Source organism: Fundulus heteroclitus, chromosome 18, assembly GCF_011125445.2.
Source record: "Fundulus heteroclitus isolate FHET01 chromosome 18, MU-UCD_Fhet_4.1, whole genome shotgun sequence".
In the NCBI taxonomy this organism is placed as follows: Eukaryota; Metazoa; Chordata; class Actinopteri; order Cyprinodontiformes; family Fundulidae; genus Fundulus; species Fundulus heteroclitus.
In genome coordinates this window covers 2027789-2048729 of record NC_046378.1, presented here as the reverse complement: position 1 = coordinate 2048729, position 20941 = coordinate 2027789, and the positions used below count along the sequence as shown (strand labels likewise).

The following is a 20941-nucleotide window of genomic DNA, read 5'->3' as shown; positions in this document are numbered from 1 at the left end:
GGGTCCATGCGGATGTGCGTCCTCTCCGTGACGCTGTAAACGTCTTAAAGCTGCAGACAGATTCGTATCAGCTAGGATCTGCGTTTTAAAGCCCCACCAGAACGACCTGATCTGCATCCATGATCTGCATCCTGCTGGTAGCCGGGCACGGCACCGTTTTAGAGACCCAGATCAAGGTAAACAACGCGGGGGCTTCGTTGCAGAACCAACAGTGCAAAGTTCACATCCGTCAAGAAGCAGCGGCGACTCTGCGCAGAACTGCATTACAGAAAGATGCTTTTAAGCATCAGCCAACTTTCTGGCTCCCCTCTCTGTTGTTGAGTCGTTGCTTTTGATTCTCTCAAGTTCGTATCCTTACAGTGGGGCGATCGGCTCTAATTAGTTGTGGAGTTGTGTAAATTCTGAGACGTGGACTGGTTTCCAGCGACCCTCTCCGCGCTGCACCGTCCGTCGGATGGTATCCACTACGTAAGGGCTCCAACGCTGTAGAAGTTGGGGTTTCGCTCCGATTAAGGCATTTGTTACCTTCTGATCATGCCGAATTCTCCAGTGCAACCTCCACTTGAAATTAACAGCAATGATTGTGTAATACACGTGTTCCTTTGCCAAGAAATAATGTAAATCTTAAATTGGCCAATGACGTTAAGGGGTTTGGCATGGAGACACTGCATCACGTCTGATAGAACTTTGTTACACCACTTATAGGCTACTGGAGGAAATCACATCTTGGACAATAAAGGTTATAACAAAATCTGGAAATGAAGTTATAACCTACTAATACTACTCTTATTAAGCATGACTGGCCTTCATTAGACCCTATTTGCATGCTGATTGCTTTTTGTTTGTTCTGTTCTGTGTGAAACCCAAACCACTCTGTTTTAATTGACACCACGAAGGTCCTGGAACCATTTCTAAGTTCTCATTATTGCTTTTCAGAGGCTTGTTTGCGAGGACAAGTTAAATATTCACTCATAAGCTGGTCCAAAAAATATAGTTTTTCTTATATCTAAATAAATAAATAAAAAAAAAAACACAGAAGTGAAGATGGAGTACCGTAAACGTAAATGTTAGTTGTTAGCGGTGGGCATCACTCTGTGTGAAGGAGGAGTGACTCTGTCAGGTGACTCAGTACTTTCAGTCCCCCAGTGGAATGGCCTATCTCCAGCAGTCACTGTGCGAGAGGTGGGTACACCCTGGACAGGCCAGTCTATCACAGGGCTTCACAGAGACACACAGGAAAAGCAACCATGCACTCACGGATGTCTAAGGGCTATTTAGAGAGACCACTTAACCCCACTGTCATGTTTCCAGAGTGGGAGGAAGTTGGAGTACCTGGAGAGGACCCACGCTTTCACAGGGAGAACATGCTAACTCCATGCAGACCTTCTCGATGCAAGGCAACAGTGCTACCAGCTGCCCCACCATGCAGCGTGTACAAGAGACAGCCGAAATACATATGAAGGTTCTGGGAAGTTAAGACCCAGAAGAAACATCTGGGAACCCACGGTGGAAACGCACTTATAATAAACAGCTTTTTTTTTGTTGTTGTAAACATTAAGGCTCTTATTCACCAGCTAACATACCAACGAATTGCTATTCGAAGTCAAGAAGTGAAAAAAATCAGGAATTCTGAAAGGTTGTAGGGGAAATAAAAATGGGATCTAACCTGTGCCTAGGGTCTTCCTAGCCTCGTGAGACCATCCTGATCTCGCGAGGTTTCAAGGTTTCACTCGCAGATCAGTCTGGATACCCTCCGTTGAAGAAAATTTGGAGCCGTTCACCAAACGAACGTCCAATCAGCGTTGGCTTTGAGGCGGGTTGAGGTGTGACGCAACGGGAAGCGCGTCAGTTCAGTCTAAAGAACATGGCGGCTTCAGCCGATGAAACTAGCGTTAGCGCGGCTATCGAGCAAGTTTTATCGGAATTACAGAGTATTTCTCTGCTGAGCTAACGAGCCTTTACTTGCAGCAGCAAGAGTAGCTTGGCTTGTGGTTGTGTTTTCGTCGTCGCTCTGTTACGAGCGACGACGAATCTGATTGGTTTATTTGGCCCGTCTATCACCAACATAGGCCAATCAGCTGACCAGTATTTTCGCCCCTTCCCAAAATTACTTCAACGGAAGGTTTCCAGATGGATATGCGGAGCAAATCTATCTGGCGGAGTCAGGTAAGGGTCTTCCTGCATGGAGTTTTTACATGTTTTCCCTGTACATGCGTGTGTTCTCCATCATTTTCTTCTTTGAAATGTTTTACTTTCCAGCCACCCTTTAATTGATTGGCTCCAGTGGCCAAGAGACCAAGAAGGTGTTTTTTTTTTCCAATTTATCTGGTCTGATACTTCCTTTTCCCAGTGTTTTTTATGAGAAATATAGGTTAGTGACCTTGCTATATTGAAACATTCTCAGTTTTTAGCCAACGGCTCTGTTGAAACCAAAGCGCTGGCGCAAAAATTCTGTAATTCCTGTATCTCTATATTCTAAGATTTAACAACAGCAATGAGAACTCTGTGTATATTAGTTATTAAGACCATTTAAAGTAGAGAAAGCGCTTCATCCTTTTAAATTTAGGAGCTTTTTATGTCGGAATGGATTCATTTATCAGGGTGAAACAAAACCACAACAAAACAAAAACAGAATCACGAATGAGTGGAAAAGCGATGAAGACTGAGAGTAAAGCTCTGGGGGCTCTTTGTATGTTTGTGCAGAATGATGACACAGGTCTATACAGCCATCTGACTGGTGTACCCAAGGCTTTGCTTCCTGGGATTGGGGGAAAGAAGATCCTTGACTTCTGGTGGGAAACTGTCAACGTGTGAGTTTGATTGGCCCAGACGTGAATAGTTGTAACATTTTCAGATAAGGATTGTCTTGGTTTGTGTTCTCTCATCACCTGTTACCTCTCTGCAGGCGGCAGCTCTTCACTGCGGTCTACCTGGTCACCAATGCTGACAAGTGAGTTGCAGAACCAAGGTGCTGTTGGTCCGGACTTATTGCCACACTTTGCTGCTGCTTGACATTTCCTGTGATCAGGTATAAGCACTACGAGCGCTGGGCCACAGCCAATGACTTCCCAGTGGAAAATGTTGTGAACGACGGCAGCACTACCCTGAAGGACCAGCTCGGGGCCGTGGCCGACCTGGAACTGGTCATACGGAGTCGCAAGCTGGAGGATGACATCGTCGTGGTATGAGGCGCCTGTCGATGCTGAACGTGTCGGACGGATTTTTGATCATTGGGGCAGCTGGATGTACAATCAGCTGTTTTATTTCTCTCTGTTTGGGCAGATTGCCGGAGACATGCTGTGTGCTGATCAGAACTTTGACGTCGCTCAAGTTATCCGCTTCTTCAGGTCCAAAGTGAGCTTCTCTCATGTGACTGAATGCTTTGATTGTTGTGCTCTTCTTCAAATGAGTGACTCCTGTCACAAAGAGAAAGCTCAAAGTGAGCAGTGACCTCCCTCCCATGTCAACAGACAACACTGAATCGTGATACCGCTGCCATCATGTGATCAAACTGTAAACTGCAACCATGTCCCTTATAATATTACAGGGGCCAGGTCACGTACTATGACTTTAAGAGTTACTACGGCAGTAGCTTCCTCTGCTTAAATGTTTACGCCCTGCTGGCTTATTATATTTTATTTAGCTTTTGCGTATATTTAGCACAACAAGACCACGTGACTGGAGGTACAATATTGTGCATGTGTGCAACGACTAAACAAGGAGAGGCAATGAAGCCCATATATGGCATTATAATGAATAAATACATAAGTAAATGTTCATTCTGGCCTGTGAAAGATAACTCCAGTGGATCTGATTTGTACTGCGGGTCGATTGGAACAAATCCACGCAGCACAAGAAGGAGGCATCTTTGGATCGCTCCACTATGCCACCTCCAAAATGACGTGGACGTGAGATTCAGCGCTCAACGAGGCGTCCACGTGTATATGTCTGATGGAGCCGAGCGAGTCAGCAACATCCGGCAGAAGAGCAGAAATAAAGAAAGAGATCTAGTAAGCCTAAACCTGTAGGTAGCGTTGGTGTTCACCCCGCTGAACTGTCACTTTACTGCCAGTCATTGCAGGACGGCCTACTGGCTCTCACAGCAGCTCAATCAGATGTCACCATCTTGCTTTCTGATAGTTCTGATAGTTCTTTTCTGGTCCATAAAGGACTACGTTAGCCCTATCAGGATGACCCCTTGGCATAGATTGTTTTAGCTGAAGATGAATATATGTTTTTTTTTTGTTTTTGTTTTGCTGGTCAAAATACGTGACTTGGCCCCCTTTAAGCTAAAAACATCATGAGGAAAGGTTTTGAATAAAACCCCTGGAAAAACTAAGTACAGCCTTGCCCGTTCATGAGGATAGTTTGCTAATTATTAGTTGTTATTTGGTTAATTGATCATTAGTAAATCTGGCCACCTCTACAAATCGTAGTTTGGTGGCTTGTTGCCCTGCAGCATACAAGCGCGTGTTCATGCGATGGTAAGAAGACATCAGCAATTACCTTGGAGAAGCAATCGTTGCTGTCCAGAAATCTCGGACAGGCTATAAATTTCCAAATATTCTATTCAATTCAATTATATATATATATATATATATATATATATATATATATATATATATATATATATATATATATATATATATATATATATATGTATATATATATATACATATATATATATATATATATATATGTATATATATATATACATATATATATATATATATAACCTCAACCAACTGGGGCTTAGAGAAGACAGAGCAGAGACACAAAAAGTACAGAAGCACATCTTTGATCCAGGAATCCTTTCTATGTTACAGGGTAATGGCAGATGATCTGCCCTCCTGGATGGTGTCACAGCTAACAGAACGCCAGACCAGCTGTACTTACTATGAAAAGAAAATTGACAGAGAAAACATAAAGTTAAAAGTTGAAATAACAACAAGGCAAATTGGAGAACAGTAGGAGAATTCAGCAGTATGAGAAAAATAGACCCTGATGTCCTCCATCAAATATTCTCAAGTCTTTCCTTCCATAGAGAGAGAGATGTTAAAGTCAAACATATTTTAGTGTCAATCCTCCCAGGAGTTGTCATCCCACCAAATCAGACCCAAGGTGACCCAATCAGACCCAAATGATCCATCTGATTCTGAGCAGAAGTGAACAGAGTCGGTTTCAGGTCAGATTGTGGCGAGAACCAAAGGGAGCCGATTAGGAACGAATGCTTGCAAACCTCAGTGAACTTTAAGCAGCATTATAAAGATGAACAGACCAATACCACTCCCAGTGATGTGAGAGACTGAGAGAGTCAGACAGAAAACGGCCACTGAGAGTCAGAGCGGCTGAAGGTGCTTCTGCCACTCCCTGAATCAGAGGGCGCCCTTATTTTAATCTCAGCAGTGTACAGTCATTCCTGTATTTAAATGCTGACACGCTGTTTTGGGTGTTTCTGCTGTTTAAGATTGATATATTATAAAAACGTTAAATAAGTCAGATATTTTATAGCAGTTGTGGCCAACCTTCTGTTGTTTCTGGACTTTTAATGTGTAAATGTATCTGCTCTTTATGAGGCTCTAACAGTGTTTCAGTCTAAGCTCAAGTGGACAAAACCACACAACAGCTTCCACAAGGGAAAGAAAGATTGAGTTTTTCTTTAAGTCAGGACTGTGCAGTTTAGATCTACAAAGCTACATTTTTGGAGAAATTAGAGGAGTGTTATTTCAGTTCTTTCTGTTGTGCGTGTTGCAGCCTGGAGAGCTGATCATCTACTATGAGCTGGAGGAAGGGGAGAGGGTCAGCTCCAGGGGTATTGTGGAGGTGTGTCCTGAGACGCACAGGTGAGGATGGTTCTACAGAACTCCGTTTCCAACATGTTCCTGTTTTTGATCCACACGGCCTCTGTACTAGGATAACTCGCTTCTTGGAGAAACCGGAGGACAGGTGCACAGCGTCCCGGCTGGCCAGCGTGGTGTTTTACTGCATCCGCAGAGACACGCTGTCCTACTTGTCCCACTTCATCCACCTGCAGCCTCAAGCCACCGGACGCACCTTCGGAGTGTTCTGGGTTCGTAGGTGATGTTTGTCCACACTGCGTCGAACAGAAATAGTATTATTGCTACTTCCGCTTTTCTACATTAACAGTTAAGTTCACTTCTTGTTGCAACATGTAACACTTGGACCCGTGTCATTTCCTAGCCGTTCACCACATTACAGACTCTGGCCATGTTTTGCTCCTGCAGCGCCTTCAAAGTCAAAACTCTCTCATCTTTTCAGTCAGCCGAATGTTTTCATCAAACAATCATCTATTTAGTAAAATAGGCTTGTTTTTTTTTTTCCATTTTTACTAGACGGTGCAGGTCTCAGTGAAATGTCAGTCCCGACACAGGAATGCAATACAAAATCTTCTGTTTTGATCAAGGAGTTAGGGCAGCATGGCGATCGTCAGTGGTTCATGTTTACAGATCGCATTGCCTCAGCACTCCTGCACCTGATGTCTGGCGCTCTAACAAGGTTGCCAGTGATTTTGGAAGAGAAACAGGCCCACAGCATCGTAGATCTGCCACCATATACAAGCATACAGCTCCATAAGTCATGGATTAATCATTATTTCTTAAGACGGGTGTTTCCCCCAGCCAAGTAGATGCACCCAAATTAAATATTGGAGTTTTTTGTGATATGGTAATAAAAGAAAATTTATTGTAACGCTTTTTGCACATCCTCACCAGTGTATATATGGTAGCGTTGCACCGATACCGATACCAGTATCGGCCAGGGCGCCAATACCGCGCTAAAATGGTGGTATCGGTATCTGCGAGTACCAACAAATAGGTCACGGATACCATTTTGATGTTTGTATGTCACTTGAATGCAGCCTTCTCTCTAACAACACTCACTAGTTCTACTGGATTCACTTTGTATTAGTCTTTTTCCTGCTTTAATAAGGTAGCAGTTTGACAAAGCCATGTTGGCAATTATTTTACATCCAAGTAATATGCTGTTCTTCATATATACACACACATCAATATCAAACAGATGGTATCGGTATCGGCCGATACTGCACAGCCAGGTATCGGGGCCAAAAAATGGCATTGGCACAACACTAATATATAGTACAGCATAAAACATGCAGAAATTATTTGTGGGTTATATCTCATAATTACTGCTGTTTTTGCCTCATATTAAAGCAGACATTGAAGAAACAAACTTCGCCACCTTTCTTCTCCATAGGTTATACATTTATGGAAGAAATGTTAAAAAACGAATCCAGTCGGTGTGGACGCTTCAGGAATCCGTTAGCTCCTCTTTAAACCTGTAGTCTTGTATGACTCTTTCCTGTTCCAGGTCAGCTGCTTAACACTCACTTGTCGTAACTGAACCTTACCAAGCACTTGTGTAGCCGGTTGTATATTCACAAAGACCAAAAGCTCTCCACACACAGCAGCAGCAGCAAGGGAAGTTACGTCCTTCTGTATGTTACCACAGCTTCTCGTTGCACCGATCACACTTTCTGAAGAACACACCATAAATGACTTCAGGAGTGTCAGGTCAGGAAGAAGGTTTACAAGATGTCCCAGTTCACCTTTGTTCCCTATGATCTTCAGGAGTGGCTCGTCAATAAGAAGAAGCTCGACGTGTTTGGCATGAAGCTTCCCACTGGCTTCCAGCTCATTGGACAAGTGGTTTGTATCTTTATCTGGGATGTAAATGTACCTGCTCTGGAAGGGGTTCAAACACAGCGACACAGTCAACATTTGGCATTAAAAGCTTGGGTCTTGAACATAAAAGAATAAAATGTAGCTGCCTCTTCTTTCTGTGCTAGTGAAGGCAGTGAAGAAATCTGATTAATGCTTCAACATTAAGTGTACAGCTATGATAGAATACCCAAAATCATACAAATAGCTGAAGTTGCTTTATTTTAATCTGTTGTCATGTTAGGGCCTGTCAGACTACACAAAGTGGCTCACTCACTACTCCACCAAGAAACAGGACAACCCGGCTAAGCCAATCACATGCCGGTCATATGCCAGGTAGGACCGCCACGTCTCCTACATTTACAGATGACAGTCTCTTCTTCTTGTTAGTGTTATAACCCAAACTGGATGAACTGTAACTGTGACTATGTTTGACCCGCAGGGTTGGGTTGATGGGAAATCCCTCAGATGGTTTCAATGGGAAAACCATCGCCATGACCATCTCTAACTTCTGGGCTGAGGTTACCCTGGTGGAGAGCCAGACTCTGGTAACGCACTTTTTCCTGTAAACCGCCTCCATGTGGGATACATGTTAAGCCAAAATTATCAATTTATGTGGTTTTTTAGGCTTTAGTCCCTCATCCACTGAATGATCCCACAGAGTTTGGCAGTCTGCAGGATCTGTTCTGTATCAGCAGGAGGGAGGGGTGAGTGGTCTTAGTGACGCGCCAAACTACAGGAAAGGGTTGATCACGTTCATATGAATCTGCTCCCGTCATGACTTTGCAGGTATCTGGGAGGTCTGCGCCTGCTGCAGGCTACCTGCAAGAAGTTCTACCAGTTCTGCTCCAAACGAGGGTGAGATTAGTGGACCCACTACTGCGTGTTTTAGCATAGTTTTATCCACTCAAAGTTTTTCTGGGCTGCTGCCTTAGAGTATGATTGGCTTTAACCCAACCCCCTCTTTCTGTTAAAATCTCAAGTTTACACAAGCATCCTTGGTGTTTCACCTGCAGATATTACAGGACCCTCTACGATTATAGGAACCCCTGGTGAAGATTAGGGCTATCGATAATTTAGCAAGCAGTAATTCTATAAGAAAAAGAAAAACAAATACTTTTTCCCAACATGGAAATGTTTCTACACTAAGTCGAAATACTGTATTTAAAGTTAGGGTTCTCGGTGTGCCCACATTCATCCCTTGGTGACGCCCCTCCTGGCTAAGCCTGGGTGGTACCCCTGGACACAACTCAACTTTACACTCATCTTGATATATTTTGCTTCTATGTTAGTATTGCTACACTCATCGTTCATCATTCTGCTCTCTTTTGTTGCAGCATTGCTTTGACAAAGCAGAACTTCACCCTGAAGTATGACACCAACATTCCTCGGCAAGTGGTAAGGATCACTGCCACAGCGTGAATATAGATGCTTCACTACATGCTTACTGTTATGTCCAAAAAGGTGAACGTGTTCTGATGAAATTATCTCTCTTTCCATCAAGGGCCTAGCTGGAAGCAGGTAAACACTTTGTTTGTGGGCTATAAACGTTTCTCTAAATTTAGATTCCTGTTCTGCCCTGATACTGCAGTTTTCAGCCAATTACTATATATAACAATATCTAAGATATAAGACAAAATAATATACCTTTATTGTCTAACAAAGGGGAAATTAGGTCCCACAGACGAAACGTTTTTACATAATGTTCATGTTTAGTAAATTTTTATTTTTAAAAATAACTTTTAACAGAATAAATAAATTTTTCTACCTCCCACCCCCCCAGTGCCATCGTTTCAGCTACTCTGAAGTGTCTCATGAAATTCTACAACATCACTGACAATGTAAGGGAGCATGACTCAAAGCCATCAGAGCAGACTGCTGAGTGTTTACTCTCTTATTCTCTTTTTGTTGTTGTTTTGAAGGATCTACCTAAGCCAATCCGAGCCAACTTCATCCTCAGTGTGGAGACTGATGAGCTGTTCATCACAGCTGGCCTACAGGACAGAGTGGTGCAGGTCAGTAAATGGATCCGCCCTGCATGGAGCTCCCTCTGTCAGCCGTCCAACACAGCCTACACTTAGAGCTCACAAACTTTAGCACAAGTGGTTCTGGGACGGACTACGCACACACACACATAGAAGAGAATTCGATCCCAACAGTAAGATGAAGTGTGATTTAGAGCTACAGTCATGGTAGAAATACTGTGATAAAATACAGGTTCTAAAAGAAATTAAATAGAGCTCAGGTGGACAAAGCCACCACAACAAAATCACCATGTCATTATTTATCAAGAACACAGATGAAGCCAAATGTCATCCCCAAAAATCATAGATGAGTTTACAATATAGAGAAACCAAACGATTTCACCAGCAATGCGACAAAAAGATGAATACCATCCTGGGGAGCAGATCATCCGCTATTACTATATAACATAGAAAGGATTTTGGATCAATGTGTGCTTCTGTGTCTCTGCTCTGTCTTCTCTAAGCCCCATTGGGTCGAGGCAGATGAGCGTTCACACTGAGCCTGGTTCTGGTTCTGTTGGACGTTTTCCTTCCTGTTAAAGGGGAGTTTTCCTCTCCACTGTCCCTTCATGCTTGCTCAGTATAAGGGATTTCTGCAAAGGGATTTCAACCATCGACGACGCTAAAGAACATGTTAACTGAGTTATTTAGATTGATTTTTTTTTATTGTCAGGGTGGGTGAGAACCTCCAACCTTCCTATGTATTTGCTCTACCAACTTTAAACTTGGGAATTGTGCTGAATGTAGTGAAACACTAACCTGACTCTAGCCAGATTGATATCGCTCCGCCTAGCTTCACTCACATCCATCTGGGACCTCTCCCATAGAAAGTGATTTCTCCAAACAATTTTATTGTCCAGCCAATCAGGACGCAGGGCTGGAGTTTCATAGATGTGACGTAGTGGAGAAGCGATGTGAGACTGATTCAGACAATGGCGGCTCGCATCGAGGAAGCAAGCGTTAACATTGATGCTGCTATTTCTTCCGTGTTGTCCAATCTACATAATATTGTTTCATTAAAAGAACATCAGAGAACGCCTCTGAAGGCTTTTGTTGGTGGAAACCATGTTTTCGCCCTTCTCCCGACTGGATTTGGCAAGTTTTGTTTTCCAGGGCGCGCCCATGGCGGAGCGGTTAGCGGTTAGCGCAAACCATATTAGGAGGCCTTTAGTCCTCAACGCGGTCGGGCCGGGATCGACTCCGACCCGCGGCGCTTTGCCGCCTGTCTTCCCCCGTCTTCCTGTCAGCTCACTGTCAGTTAAACGCGTGCCACTAGAGCCGCAAACACATAAAAAAAAAAAGTATTGTTTTTTTTCCTGCGTCGCTCTCACAGCGTCACGGGTTAGCTTTGGTGTGAGTGGTTGAAATAGCACGTCGATAAAGATGACAGACAAGTGGCTTATCCAATCATATGCAAGAATTTTTGATAAGGCCCAGCCTTCAGTAAAGGCAATTCCTATGGATCAGTCTCAGATGGATGTGAGAGGAGCTAGGCCGAGCGAAATACATCTGGCTAGAGTCAGGTTAGTGAAACACTTCTTTCAACCGAACAAGCAGTGCTTATTATTTAAAAAAAAACTCTTTGTTTCAACAGCAAAACACACAAACATAATATGTCTGTCTGTATGACACGTATTTAGTGAGGCTGGACTTGTTTATAAAGATTGAGAAGTGACTTACATTAACAGGAAATGTGTGTCCCTTTGTCCTTGCAGGTCTATGAAGGTTTGGTCTACATGGATTTCAGCAAGAAGCTCATGGATGAACAAGGCTATGGTACTGATCTCAATAGATATCACAGATAGATGGGGCAATTATTTGACTTTTCTAAAAGATTTTAGACACTGGATGTAACTTTACTGTTTTAGAGTGCATTACAGACAAAAAGGAAAATGAGACATGATTCATTTGACCCCAGGTCTCTGGCTTATTTCCCTATGTACCCATCTTCATGTCTTGATATTTTGGCTGCGTAAGAGCTGTGTCAGTTCTTGAGAGGTCTTGTTCTTCTGGTTGTATGCTTGTGCTCAATGTCTTTTAAAAACAGGACATTGTATTGGTACATCTTCCCATGTGTTCTGCCCTCTCTCAGGAAACTATGTTTCTATGGACATGTGCAACCTTCCACCATTCTGGCTGGCCTACCTGAGCGACCCCAGCGACTCTGGACGCATCCACAGCAACATCCGGCAGCGTTGGCTCAATGGTGGGTCATCCAGGCTAACAATATGTGTGTGTGTGAATACTGTTTTTTGGGGGGTTTCTCTCCCACCCTCTGTTGCTGAGCGACGCGTTACTTATCTTGGCAGCCGTAGGGAGAGCCACCTGCACATCCAAACTGGAGACGCTTACAGAAAAACTGTCAGGTTAACTGAATGTTCTGGGAAGAAACGTTCAGGATCTCATACTGAAAATGTGCCGGGACCCCTCGGCCATCCATAGTCATCGCCGAGGGGTCCCGCTTGATTCCCAGTGATAGCTTAAGCTAATTAGCCTGAGACGAGAGCAAAATACGGACTTTCAGGAACAGCGTGCCACATCGCAAAATGTCCCGATGGCCAGTCAGCCCGAGGAACCTTTTATTACCCTGTATCAATCTAGAGATTTCAGCTTAAAGGCCAGGAACTAACAAACTTTGATACAATAATGCAGCTTGAGTTGTTCAACTTTCTATCACCTCAAGAATATTTCCAGGATTAAAGGACTAATGTCTCAGCAGGATCTGGAAAAACTAGCTGTCTGATCCACTTTTAGTTGGATCAGACAGCTGCAGCTGATCCAGAACGCTGCTGCACGCGTCCTCACTAAGACTAAGAAAGTAGAGCACATCACCCCAGTTCTAAAGTCCTTACACTGGCTCCCTCTATCTCAGAGAATAGACTTTAAAATACTTCTGTTAGTCTATAAATCCCTGAATGGCTTAGCACCTAAATACATCACAGACTTGTTATCAGTGTATCAACCCTCCAGACCACTAAGGTCTTCTGGTTCATGTCTACTCTGCTAAACCAGAACCAAACATCTGGAAGCAGCATTTAGTTTCTATACTCCACTTACCTGGAACAAACTCAAGAAGCCTGTAAAAGTTAACCTTTAAATCAAGGTTAAGCACCTATTTCTTTAGAGTTGCCATTGAATGTTAACGTTGAAGTTTACAGTCCAACTTGTCTTATATCTTAACCAGCTGCTACTATTCCATTGCAATGAGCTTTCCTCTGTGTGTTTTCTTTTCTTTGTTCTGTTCATGAACAGCACCTTGAACTGTCTTGTTACTGAAACATGCTACAAATAAACTGGCCTGTCCTTATAGCACAGTAAACATAACTGTCAACACTATAATTGCACAGTTCCCACATTGCTTATGGATTTATCTTTAGGAATTGCGTGTATTTCTATGTATCATAACATCGCCGATTTTTTTTCATCTTTAACTTGGTCCTTATTTTATTAAAAATGGATATGAATTAAGGGAGCCACAACCACTTTGTGTTGTTTTTTAGACAGATGTCTGCTCATTCCCCATTAGAACAACACAGTTTTGTTGACAAGACTCAATGCATAGCAATGAAGCTTGCGTGAGCACGTCCCTAGTCATAGTGACAAAAAGGAGATGTCCAGTCCAGTAATATACATCAATGGTCTACATGAACCTCTATGGATTTTTGAAGCATTGTTTTAAGATCCAAAGATCAATTTGGGTCTTGCCTTCGCCTGGACTAGGCCTCCAGGACCAGCTAATCTGAATGTAACCTAAACGAAGAGGCCAAGAGAGTGTTGTGAAGCAGGTAAAATGCTAACTGCTAATAACCTGAACTTTCTCTTCAGCATTTAAAGATACTGCAGGTTTTGCCATAATGTGGTAGTAAACAGCAGCATGGAACTTGTAGTGATGGACCTCTCTGCTTCTGCATGGCTCATGTTTTTTGGACATATGCTTGAACTGCTGCAAAACAATGTTGGTAAATTCTTGTTGTTTCACCACCAATGAACTTCTCCCATGAGGACGAGCATAGAGCTGGAGCCCTTGATAGACACTTCAGGGATAGCTATATGAGCTCTAAATGTTATTTTTTTTTTCCTTTTGATCTTATTTCATTGCAATATAGGGGTTAGATTCTGCAGCTCGATTGTTTTTAAGATCACACAGTAGTACCTAGAGAACCTTTACACCAAAAAACGTTTGAGGCATATCTTGAACTACTTCCATGTTACTTGTCTGTCCACAGGGGAAGCAGTGGTGGTTGAGGCTATGCAGTCCTTTGCTGAGCTCACAGACCAGGCAAGGTTGGTACCAACCAAAAAAGGATGGGTTAAGACCAGGGGTGTCAAACTCATTTTGGTTGAGGGGCCGCATACAGCTTAATCTGATCTCAAGAGGGCCACACGAGTTAACTCATTGCAACATTAAATAGAACTAATAAATGTGGACTTGTTGTTGATTTTTATATTAAATTAATTTCACTTTTACACAATATATTATGAATAACCTCAGCGTTTATAAGAACAGTATGCGCAATTTCAACAATACTTTTACTCAGTTAAACATTTACTTAAGTGCATTATGCATAAGAACTGATCACAGTGATTATACAATGTTGAAAAACATTTATTCACATTTTTTGGAACTTAAAAACACTGTCCTGCATGACAAAATACATCAAACAGATAAAAATTAAGAAATGATTTAAATTTTTCCACACCTGAAGGGCCGGATCCGGCCCGCGGGCCGTATGTTTGACACCCCTGGGTTAGACACACAAAATCCAAATGTTTCCTCTTTCCTGATCTTATGAATAGAAGAATGTGTTTTTTTGAGGTGTTTTATCAGTTTGCAGAATTTTGAGTAAATAACTTAGAAGATATGATGTATTCAGTGTTGTTACTCAAAAGTCAGAATTTACCAAGTTCTGATTTGGAAAAAAAAAAATGTATCATCTGAGCTGTCCCCTGACTTAGACCATCACAGGTTCCTTACCATCCATCCCCTCAAAAACGAGTCTGGCTACTAATATTGTAATTGATAAATGATGGCTGCAGCAATAAGCCGTCGATTTACATTTCTGATAGCTATTATCTTATTGTCCTGGAAGCATATCAGCTAAATCACAAGACATAAGGGAGGTGACATCACACAGGGGGAGTGGTCAGCAGCAGCAGGTGGAAATGATGTCAAATTTATACTGTTCAATAATGCCTCAAAAAAGAAATTTTGTTTAAAAATGATGTTTAGAAATAATTTAGGTGATTTTGAAACAGCATGTTTCAAGTAATCTGAGTCAGAATTATAAACATAATTTGACGCCACATGGTTCAGGTAACGTGGGACTGAATATTTGAGTTAATTTGCAACATCGTTTAGATAGTCTGCATGTTTCACATAATTTGGACAGCTTTTTTAAGGTCACTGGGACAGAATATTTAAAGGATGTGGGACTTTTAAAAGCTGACTGATGTTCTTATTCGTTTAAACATTCATTTTCATGAATGTGAACACGGTGGTGTCTGAACAGAGAGAAGCAGGCAGGAAAAGAAAGCACAAATACAGTTAACAAACGTGGAAAAACAGGGAAGAAGGAGTACAGGTGGAATGAGGACAGGATGGTTTGTGACTGAATGAAATATAGAGCTACAGAGAAATGTGGAATATCAGCCAGCCTTCCCTCCACAGACAGTATTGAATGTGCAGCGTGCAGAGAAATAGATTGTCTCTGGCAGGTTAGCCTGGTCACCTTTGCAGTTAGCAAATCTCACTTGTTTTCCAACTTGCATCTTTAACACGTGTAAGCTGGATGTGAGCTCATTCACAGATCCAAGTTCAGACCCGAGGATGTTTTTCTCCCCTTTAGGGCAGCGATTAAAGACGGGGACTGGAGCCGTCTGGCACAGCTGATGGACCAGAACTTTGAGCTGCGCAGGTACCACGGCTGCTGCTATTTGCCCCAAACTTTATCAGAAATGCACTTAACTCGGGTTTTCTGTCCGACTATACCGAATGATGCCTGTCGTGTGTTTGTCGTGTCTGCAGGTAACTCTTGGGTTGTTGATATCATGCAAAGATGCAATAGACCAGGGGTTCCCAAACTTCTTAGCCACTCAGTTTTCTTTATTTTCCAAAGCTTCCTTTGTAGTCCTGTGCTTCTTGGAGTGAAAAAAAAAACAACAAATATTGATAATTGTAGAGCATGTTATTATTGATCTATCAATAGTGCCTTAAAATTGTCTTATGATGTCCTTATTGAAGGCAAACTAAAAACCTGATCTCTCTACATGATCAAATAAGTTTCCTGGAAATAGCCTGGTATGCTAGATTATTGGTTAAATTACATTATTGTCCTGAAGATGTGTTATATTATTATATTAGATGGTATGTAACAGCACAACAAGATAAATATTATCTTTTCAAGAAAGTCTATTCTTAGATTCTCTAGGTGCCTCATCTGACAGTAAACTGGTTTACAGGTCTATCTACACCGACGACTGTCTTGGTCCTGGGAACCTCAGGATGGTTCAGCTGGCGAGGCAGGTAGGCATCCAAAGATCCACAGACATCTCAGCGCTGACCAAATCCAGCAACTGTTTTTCCTGCTAGACTCGTTACCTTATATTAATTCAGAAAGTCTCTGCTGGTTCTCACAGTTTGGCTCAGCCGTGAAGTTACCCGGAAGTGGGGGGGCCGTGGTGGGGCTGTGTCTGGACCAGGCGAGGCTGGTAAGACTGCATGATGTGGAGGTTCTCCCTAACGTTCTCCGACACCAGAGAACTGAAGCTCATTTCTTTATGATCGTACAGAACATTGGTCAGGTTGAGTAAGAACAAACTTTGCACAACATCCATGAAAGCAGGGGTTCTCCACAATTCTAGCTATATCACAATGATTCTGGCTGTACATAAACTGAGGACTTTTATGGTAGAATACACATATTGGAAAAGTCACGGGAATATATTAACAGTTCCACTTTGTCACGTTAAAATAACAATATAAAGTCATGCCACTCAAAGTAGAGCATGACTGAAGTGGAAAGAAAAGCATGCGTGGTCTTCCAGATGATTTACAAACCAATATCTGAAAAGTGTGGCATGATTTGGACGCACATATATCTCGAGAGGTTGTAATGTGGCAAAATACAAAAGGCTTAAGGGGTATGAATACTTTTGTAAGGCACTGACTGTATCTTGATTCAACTGATACCTATAAAGTAAAATCGTGACTGAAGGATGCAGCAGCAACCCAAGAAGATGCTAACAGAAGCAGCAACACAGAACAGTGCTTTTCTAAACAGAGATGGTTAAAAAGTGCTGCCAGCATTAGCGCTGGTAAAGAGGATGGGAGGCAACACAGACCTAAAATATTAGTTGCTCTTGTTCATGTACAAACTAGTATTGGCTCTGCAGCACAGCTCGCTGCTGCATGAAGCTAGAAAGGTAGCAACATTAATATTTAAAAACATTAGTTTATTATCATAATTTGAGAATAATTAAATATTGGCTTCACTGTGGGTGGTGCGTTACTAGTGCTACTTTATAGCTACCATGAAAAAAATCAACAAATTTGGAATCAATTTGTTTTTTCAGTTAGGATAAACCCAAATTATTAATACCAGCTGTAGTGGATATTAATAATTATCAATTAAGTGAGCACACCACTCATGAAAACAAATGATGCATCGTTTGTCTTTAAGTTATTTAATTCAAAGGTATGAGCGTTTGAATGTCTCTGTCCCCTAACGCAGTCAGGAAACAGAGCAATGAGAAAAAGAACACACTAACTTTTATACATTCTGGGTTAACGAAGAAAGGCGGGGTGCACCCACTGGTACGATCCAGTTCTTATCTAACTCAACTCCTCTCTGTGTCCTTGGATGTGGAAACACAATAGTGGATCTGTAGCATGAGAGCTTCTTTCACACGGGAAATATGCAGGTGCACTCAGAGAAGATATGATCAGAGTTACATACATCAATAAACATTTTCACAACACAGCTAAATTCCACAATAATTAGTGGGGGGAGAGATCATTCCTTAATTTTTGTTTTTCCAAAAAATCCAAAGCTTCGATGCACTAACATTACTATAACCTGGCCAGCCAGATTGATAATGTGTAGCACTCTGCGTTCTGCACATTGTCAGTCTGGGACTGCTCCCTTTGAATCTGTTTGGGGAAAGGAGACACATTCAGCAGAACTCTGAGCTGATTGGGCAAGGCGACACCTAGTGACGTCTACCAAAGGTTGGTTTTAGCCAATCACGGTGTCAGATTAAAAAATAATTAGCAGGCGCCATGAGAAACCATCCTAAGGTAAGCTAGTCAAGGCACTTGTTGCTGTTCTTCCGTCAAAGATGAAATTGTAGATTCTGACAAAACAGATGTGATAGCAGCAGCTAACCGTGCGTCCTCCTGTGCTGCCATGTTGATGTTGGTTCACCTGTGGGCTCGCCAGCTCTTGGTTTTGTCGCAATGGTATGTCTCGCCTTAAACTAGAATACTGCAACGTGATTGGCCCGAACTGTTTTTGCTTTGGACAAAAATGGCTGAAGCTGGTGCAGTACAAGATGGATTCTTGTGTGTTTGTGAAGGAAAAACACACACTGTCCAGGTTGGAGACGTGTTTTTTGTGTCCCAGAGATGAGTGTGTTATGGGTATAAAAAATGTGTATCAATCCCAGAACATAAGCAAAAGTTCTTGTGAAGATGCTGCTGAAGCTGGAAACAGAGTGTCATCATCCATAGTGAATGAGTCCTGTACCAACATGGGCTGAGAGCCCACTCAGCAAAGAAGAAGCCATTACTCCAAAAGCAGCAGATAAAGAGCCAGATAACAAATACAGTCAGGGACAGAGACTAAAACCTTTGGAGACATGTCCTCTGATGTGTTTCATTAAAATCATTACATTTGGAAGTAAAAGGCTGAAACTCACAAGCCGGTGATCACCATCCCTACTGGTAAGTACTAGAGTTGCACAGATACCGATACCAGTATCGGCCGGGGCGCCGATACCGTGCTAAAATGGTGGTATCGGTATCGGCGAGTACCAACAAATAGGTCACGGATACCATTTTGATGTTTGTATGTCACTTGAACGCAGCCTTCTCTCTACTGACACTCACTAGTTCTACTGGATTCACTTTGTATTAGTCTTTTTCCTGCTTTACAAAGGTAGCAGCTTGACAAAGCCATGATAGCAATTATTTTACATCCAAGTAGTATGCTGTACTTCATATATACACACACACATAAATTTCAAAAGTAATGGTATCGGTATCGGCCGATACTGCACAGCCAGGTATCGGGTATCGGTATCGGGGCCAAAAAAATGGCATCGGTGCAACACTAGTAAGTACAGAGATGGTAGCATTTTAGAAGGGAAGGACATAATGTGGCAATATGGGAGAAAGATTTTAATAAATCAACAAGAAAGCTAAAGCTTGGGCATAAATGAATCTGCACAATAACCCTAAGCAAACCACCTATTAGTTATGAAGGTGCTTAAGAACAAAGTCAATGTTGTGGTGTGGCCATGGCAAAGCCCTTCTCTTTCCACATTAACACTTTGTAGACAGAGCTGAAAAGGTGCGCACAAGCAAGGCAGCCCACAAACTGGACTCTGGAGGAATGGGCCTAAATTCCAGCAGATTTATTGTCTGAAGCTTGTGGAAAGATATCCACAACATTTGATCCAAATCGTCAAAATTTCAAAGGCAATCCTAGCAAATATGTTGAACACTCTTTGAATTTAAGATATTTTGTAGAAGAAAATCTCTCATCATTCTGGTATTTAGCAAATAGCAATAATTTTGCCATTACTAATTGATCTAAACAAGAAAGGGTTCTGATTACGATTTATTTTTTAACGTGTCCTGTCTGGCAGTGTAGCACTAACATCGGTTTTCTTAGTCCAGAAGAGAGCCCCACAGATTTACTAAGTGGAGCATTACTACTTTGGTTATAGTGCCCCGCTTGATATATCTGTAAAAAAAACGTTATTGGACATTATTTTGGGATTATTTCACATTCAATGGACACAGAAACGGAAAGGTAAAAGAGAAAGAAGAGGGGAGAGAGGAACATGACGCAAAACGTTAAAAGGGAGAGAAGGCGACAAAAATAGAGCAGAGGAAAAACAGATAACATCCTGGGAGTGAGAGCCAAAGCTAATTATAGGCTTTATCTGTATAGAAGTGTTTCTGTAAGCACCTGGTTTCAAGCACCTGTGGGTGTTTGTCACAGTGGGTTTGTGTATGAAGGGTTATCCATTAGAAAAATGCTCAACAGTGGTTGTGGAGCCAAAGACCGCCCCCCCTCGGATGCCCGAAAGGCCCCCAGAGCGCAGGAGCCCATGAAGGACCGACACAGGAATGGTTGCCTCCCCCATCCCATCTGATTCAATATCAGAGGAGGAAAAAGTTAGGGTTAGGGTTTAAATAACCTTACACTCCATTGTGATGCTCAAACCCATGAAGGGATGCATTGTTGAAAGACAGTCTCAGCGCTTGCTCTGGAAAACAGCCACCTATGACTCCTCATATCTTTCACCAAAAACAAACACATAATCTTAAGTGGTGCGCTACGTGCTGTTTAACCTGCTCCCCGCTGTGTCTGATGCATTCTGCGTTTTGCCCACTAGGTGGAGATGAGGCAGGCTTTCCAGGAGGCAGGCTGCGTCTTCTGTGTCATCGCACCGTACAACCCTTCTGCCAGCTCCACTGCACAGGCCTGACCCGTCTTCTCACGGCTCATCAACGAGGCCATGGCCCGGTCACCGTGAAGGAACACCCCCCCAGCACCAGACTGACCGTCCCGTGGACCCCCACCCCACCCCCACCCCCCAGCAGGAGGCTTTGCCTGGCCTTCCTGTCACACTGGACTCAGAGGATCATGATCAGCTGCATTAAATGACACAAAGATGAATCAGGAAAATAAGCAGCGAGGCTATAGTGTCCTGGCTTTCCAGTAACAGGCCGACCTGCAGGGATGCTGCCCCCACAATCAGGACTTTAGGATGAACACTTAGGGAAGATCATTTAGAGGGTCGGATTACTGACACCAACGTTATGTAATTATTTTAAGATGTGTGCTATATATTTTTAGATATGACCATAATTTTATACTGCAATTAATAAAATGATTTGTAACAGCACGCTGTGTTAGAGCTGCCTCCTCTGTGGCTGTGACGGTGCTGGGGGCTCTGACCCACTCTGCTCTGGAGGCTCGCTTATCGGAT

General features: G+C 42.6%; 1 protein-coding gene across 2 annotated transcripts; it reads left to right on the top strand.

The window, feature by feature from the left end:
* Positions 1-3: 3 nt before the first annotated feature.
* On the top strand, positions 4-20830 carry gkup (glucuronokinase with putative uridyl pyrophosphorylase). Of its 2 annotated transcripts, XM_021310744.2 has the most exons (23): positions 4-176; positions 2704-2810; positions 2906-2950; positions 3029-3182; positions 3283-3354; positions 5755-5843; positions 5914-6070; positions 7608-7685; positions 7942-8033; positions 8140-8245; positions 8325-8404; positions 8487-8555; positions 9035-9095; positions 9202-9218; positions 9481-9538; positions 9620-9712; positions 11437-11497; positions 11814-11927; positions 13948-14005; positions 15568-15636; positions 16181-16244; positions 16358-16429; positions 20345-20829. In XM_021310744.2, exons 1-23 carry the CDS (start codon positions 120-122, stop codon positions 20435-20437), a joined length of 1866 nt encoding a protein of 621 aa, XP_021166419.2. In that variant the 5' UTR covers positions 4-119; the 3' UTR covers positions 20438-20829. The 2 variants fall into 2 exon arrangements, with proteins under 2 accessions (XP_021166419.2, XP_036006241.1); XM_036150348.1 differs by lacking the exons at positions 5755-5843; positions 5914-6070 and having other exon boundaries at positions 20345-20830.
* The last annotated feature ends 111 nt before the right edge of the window (positions 20831-20941 follow it).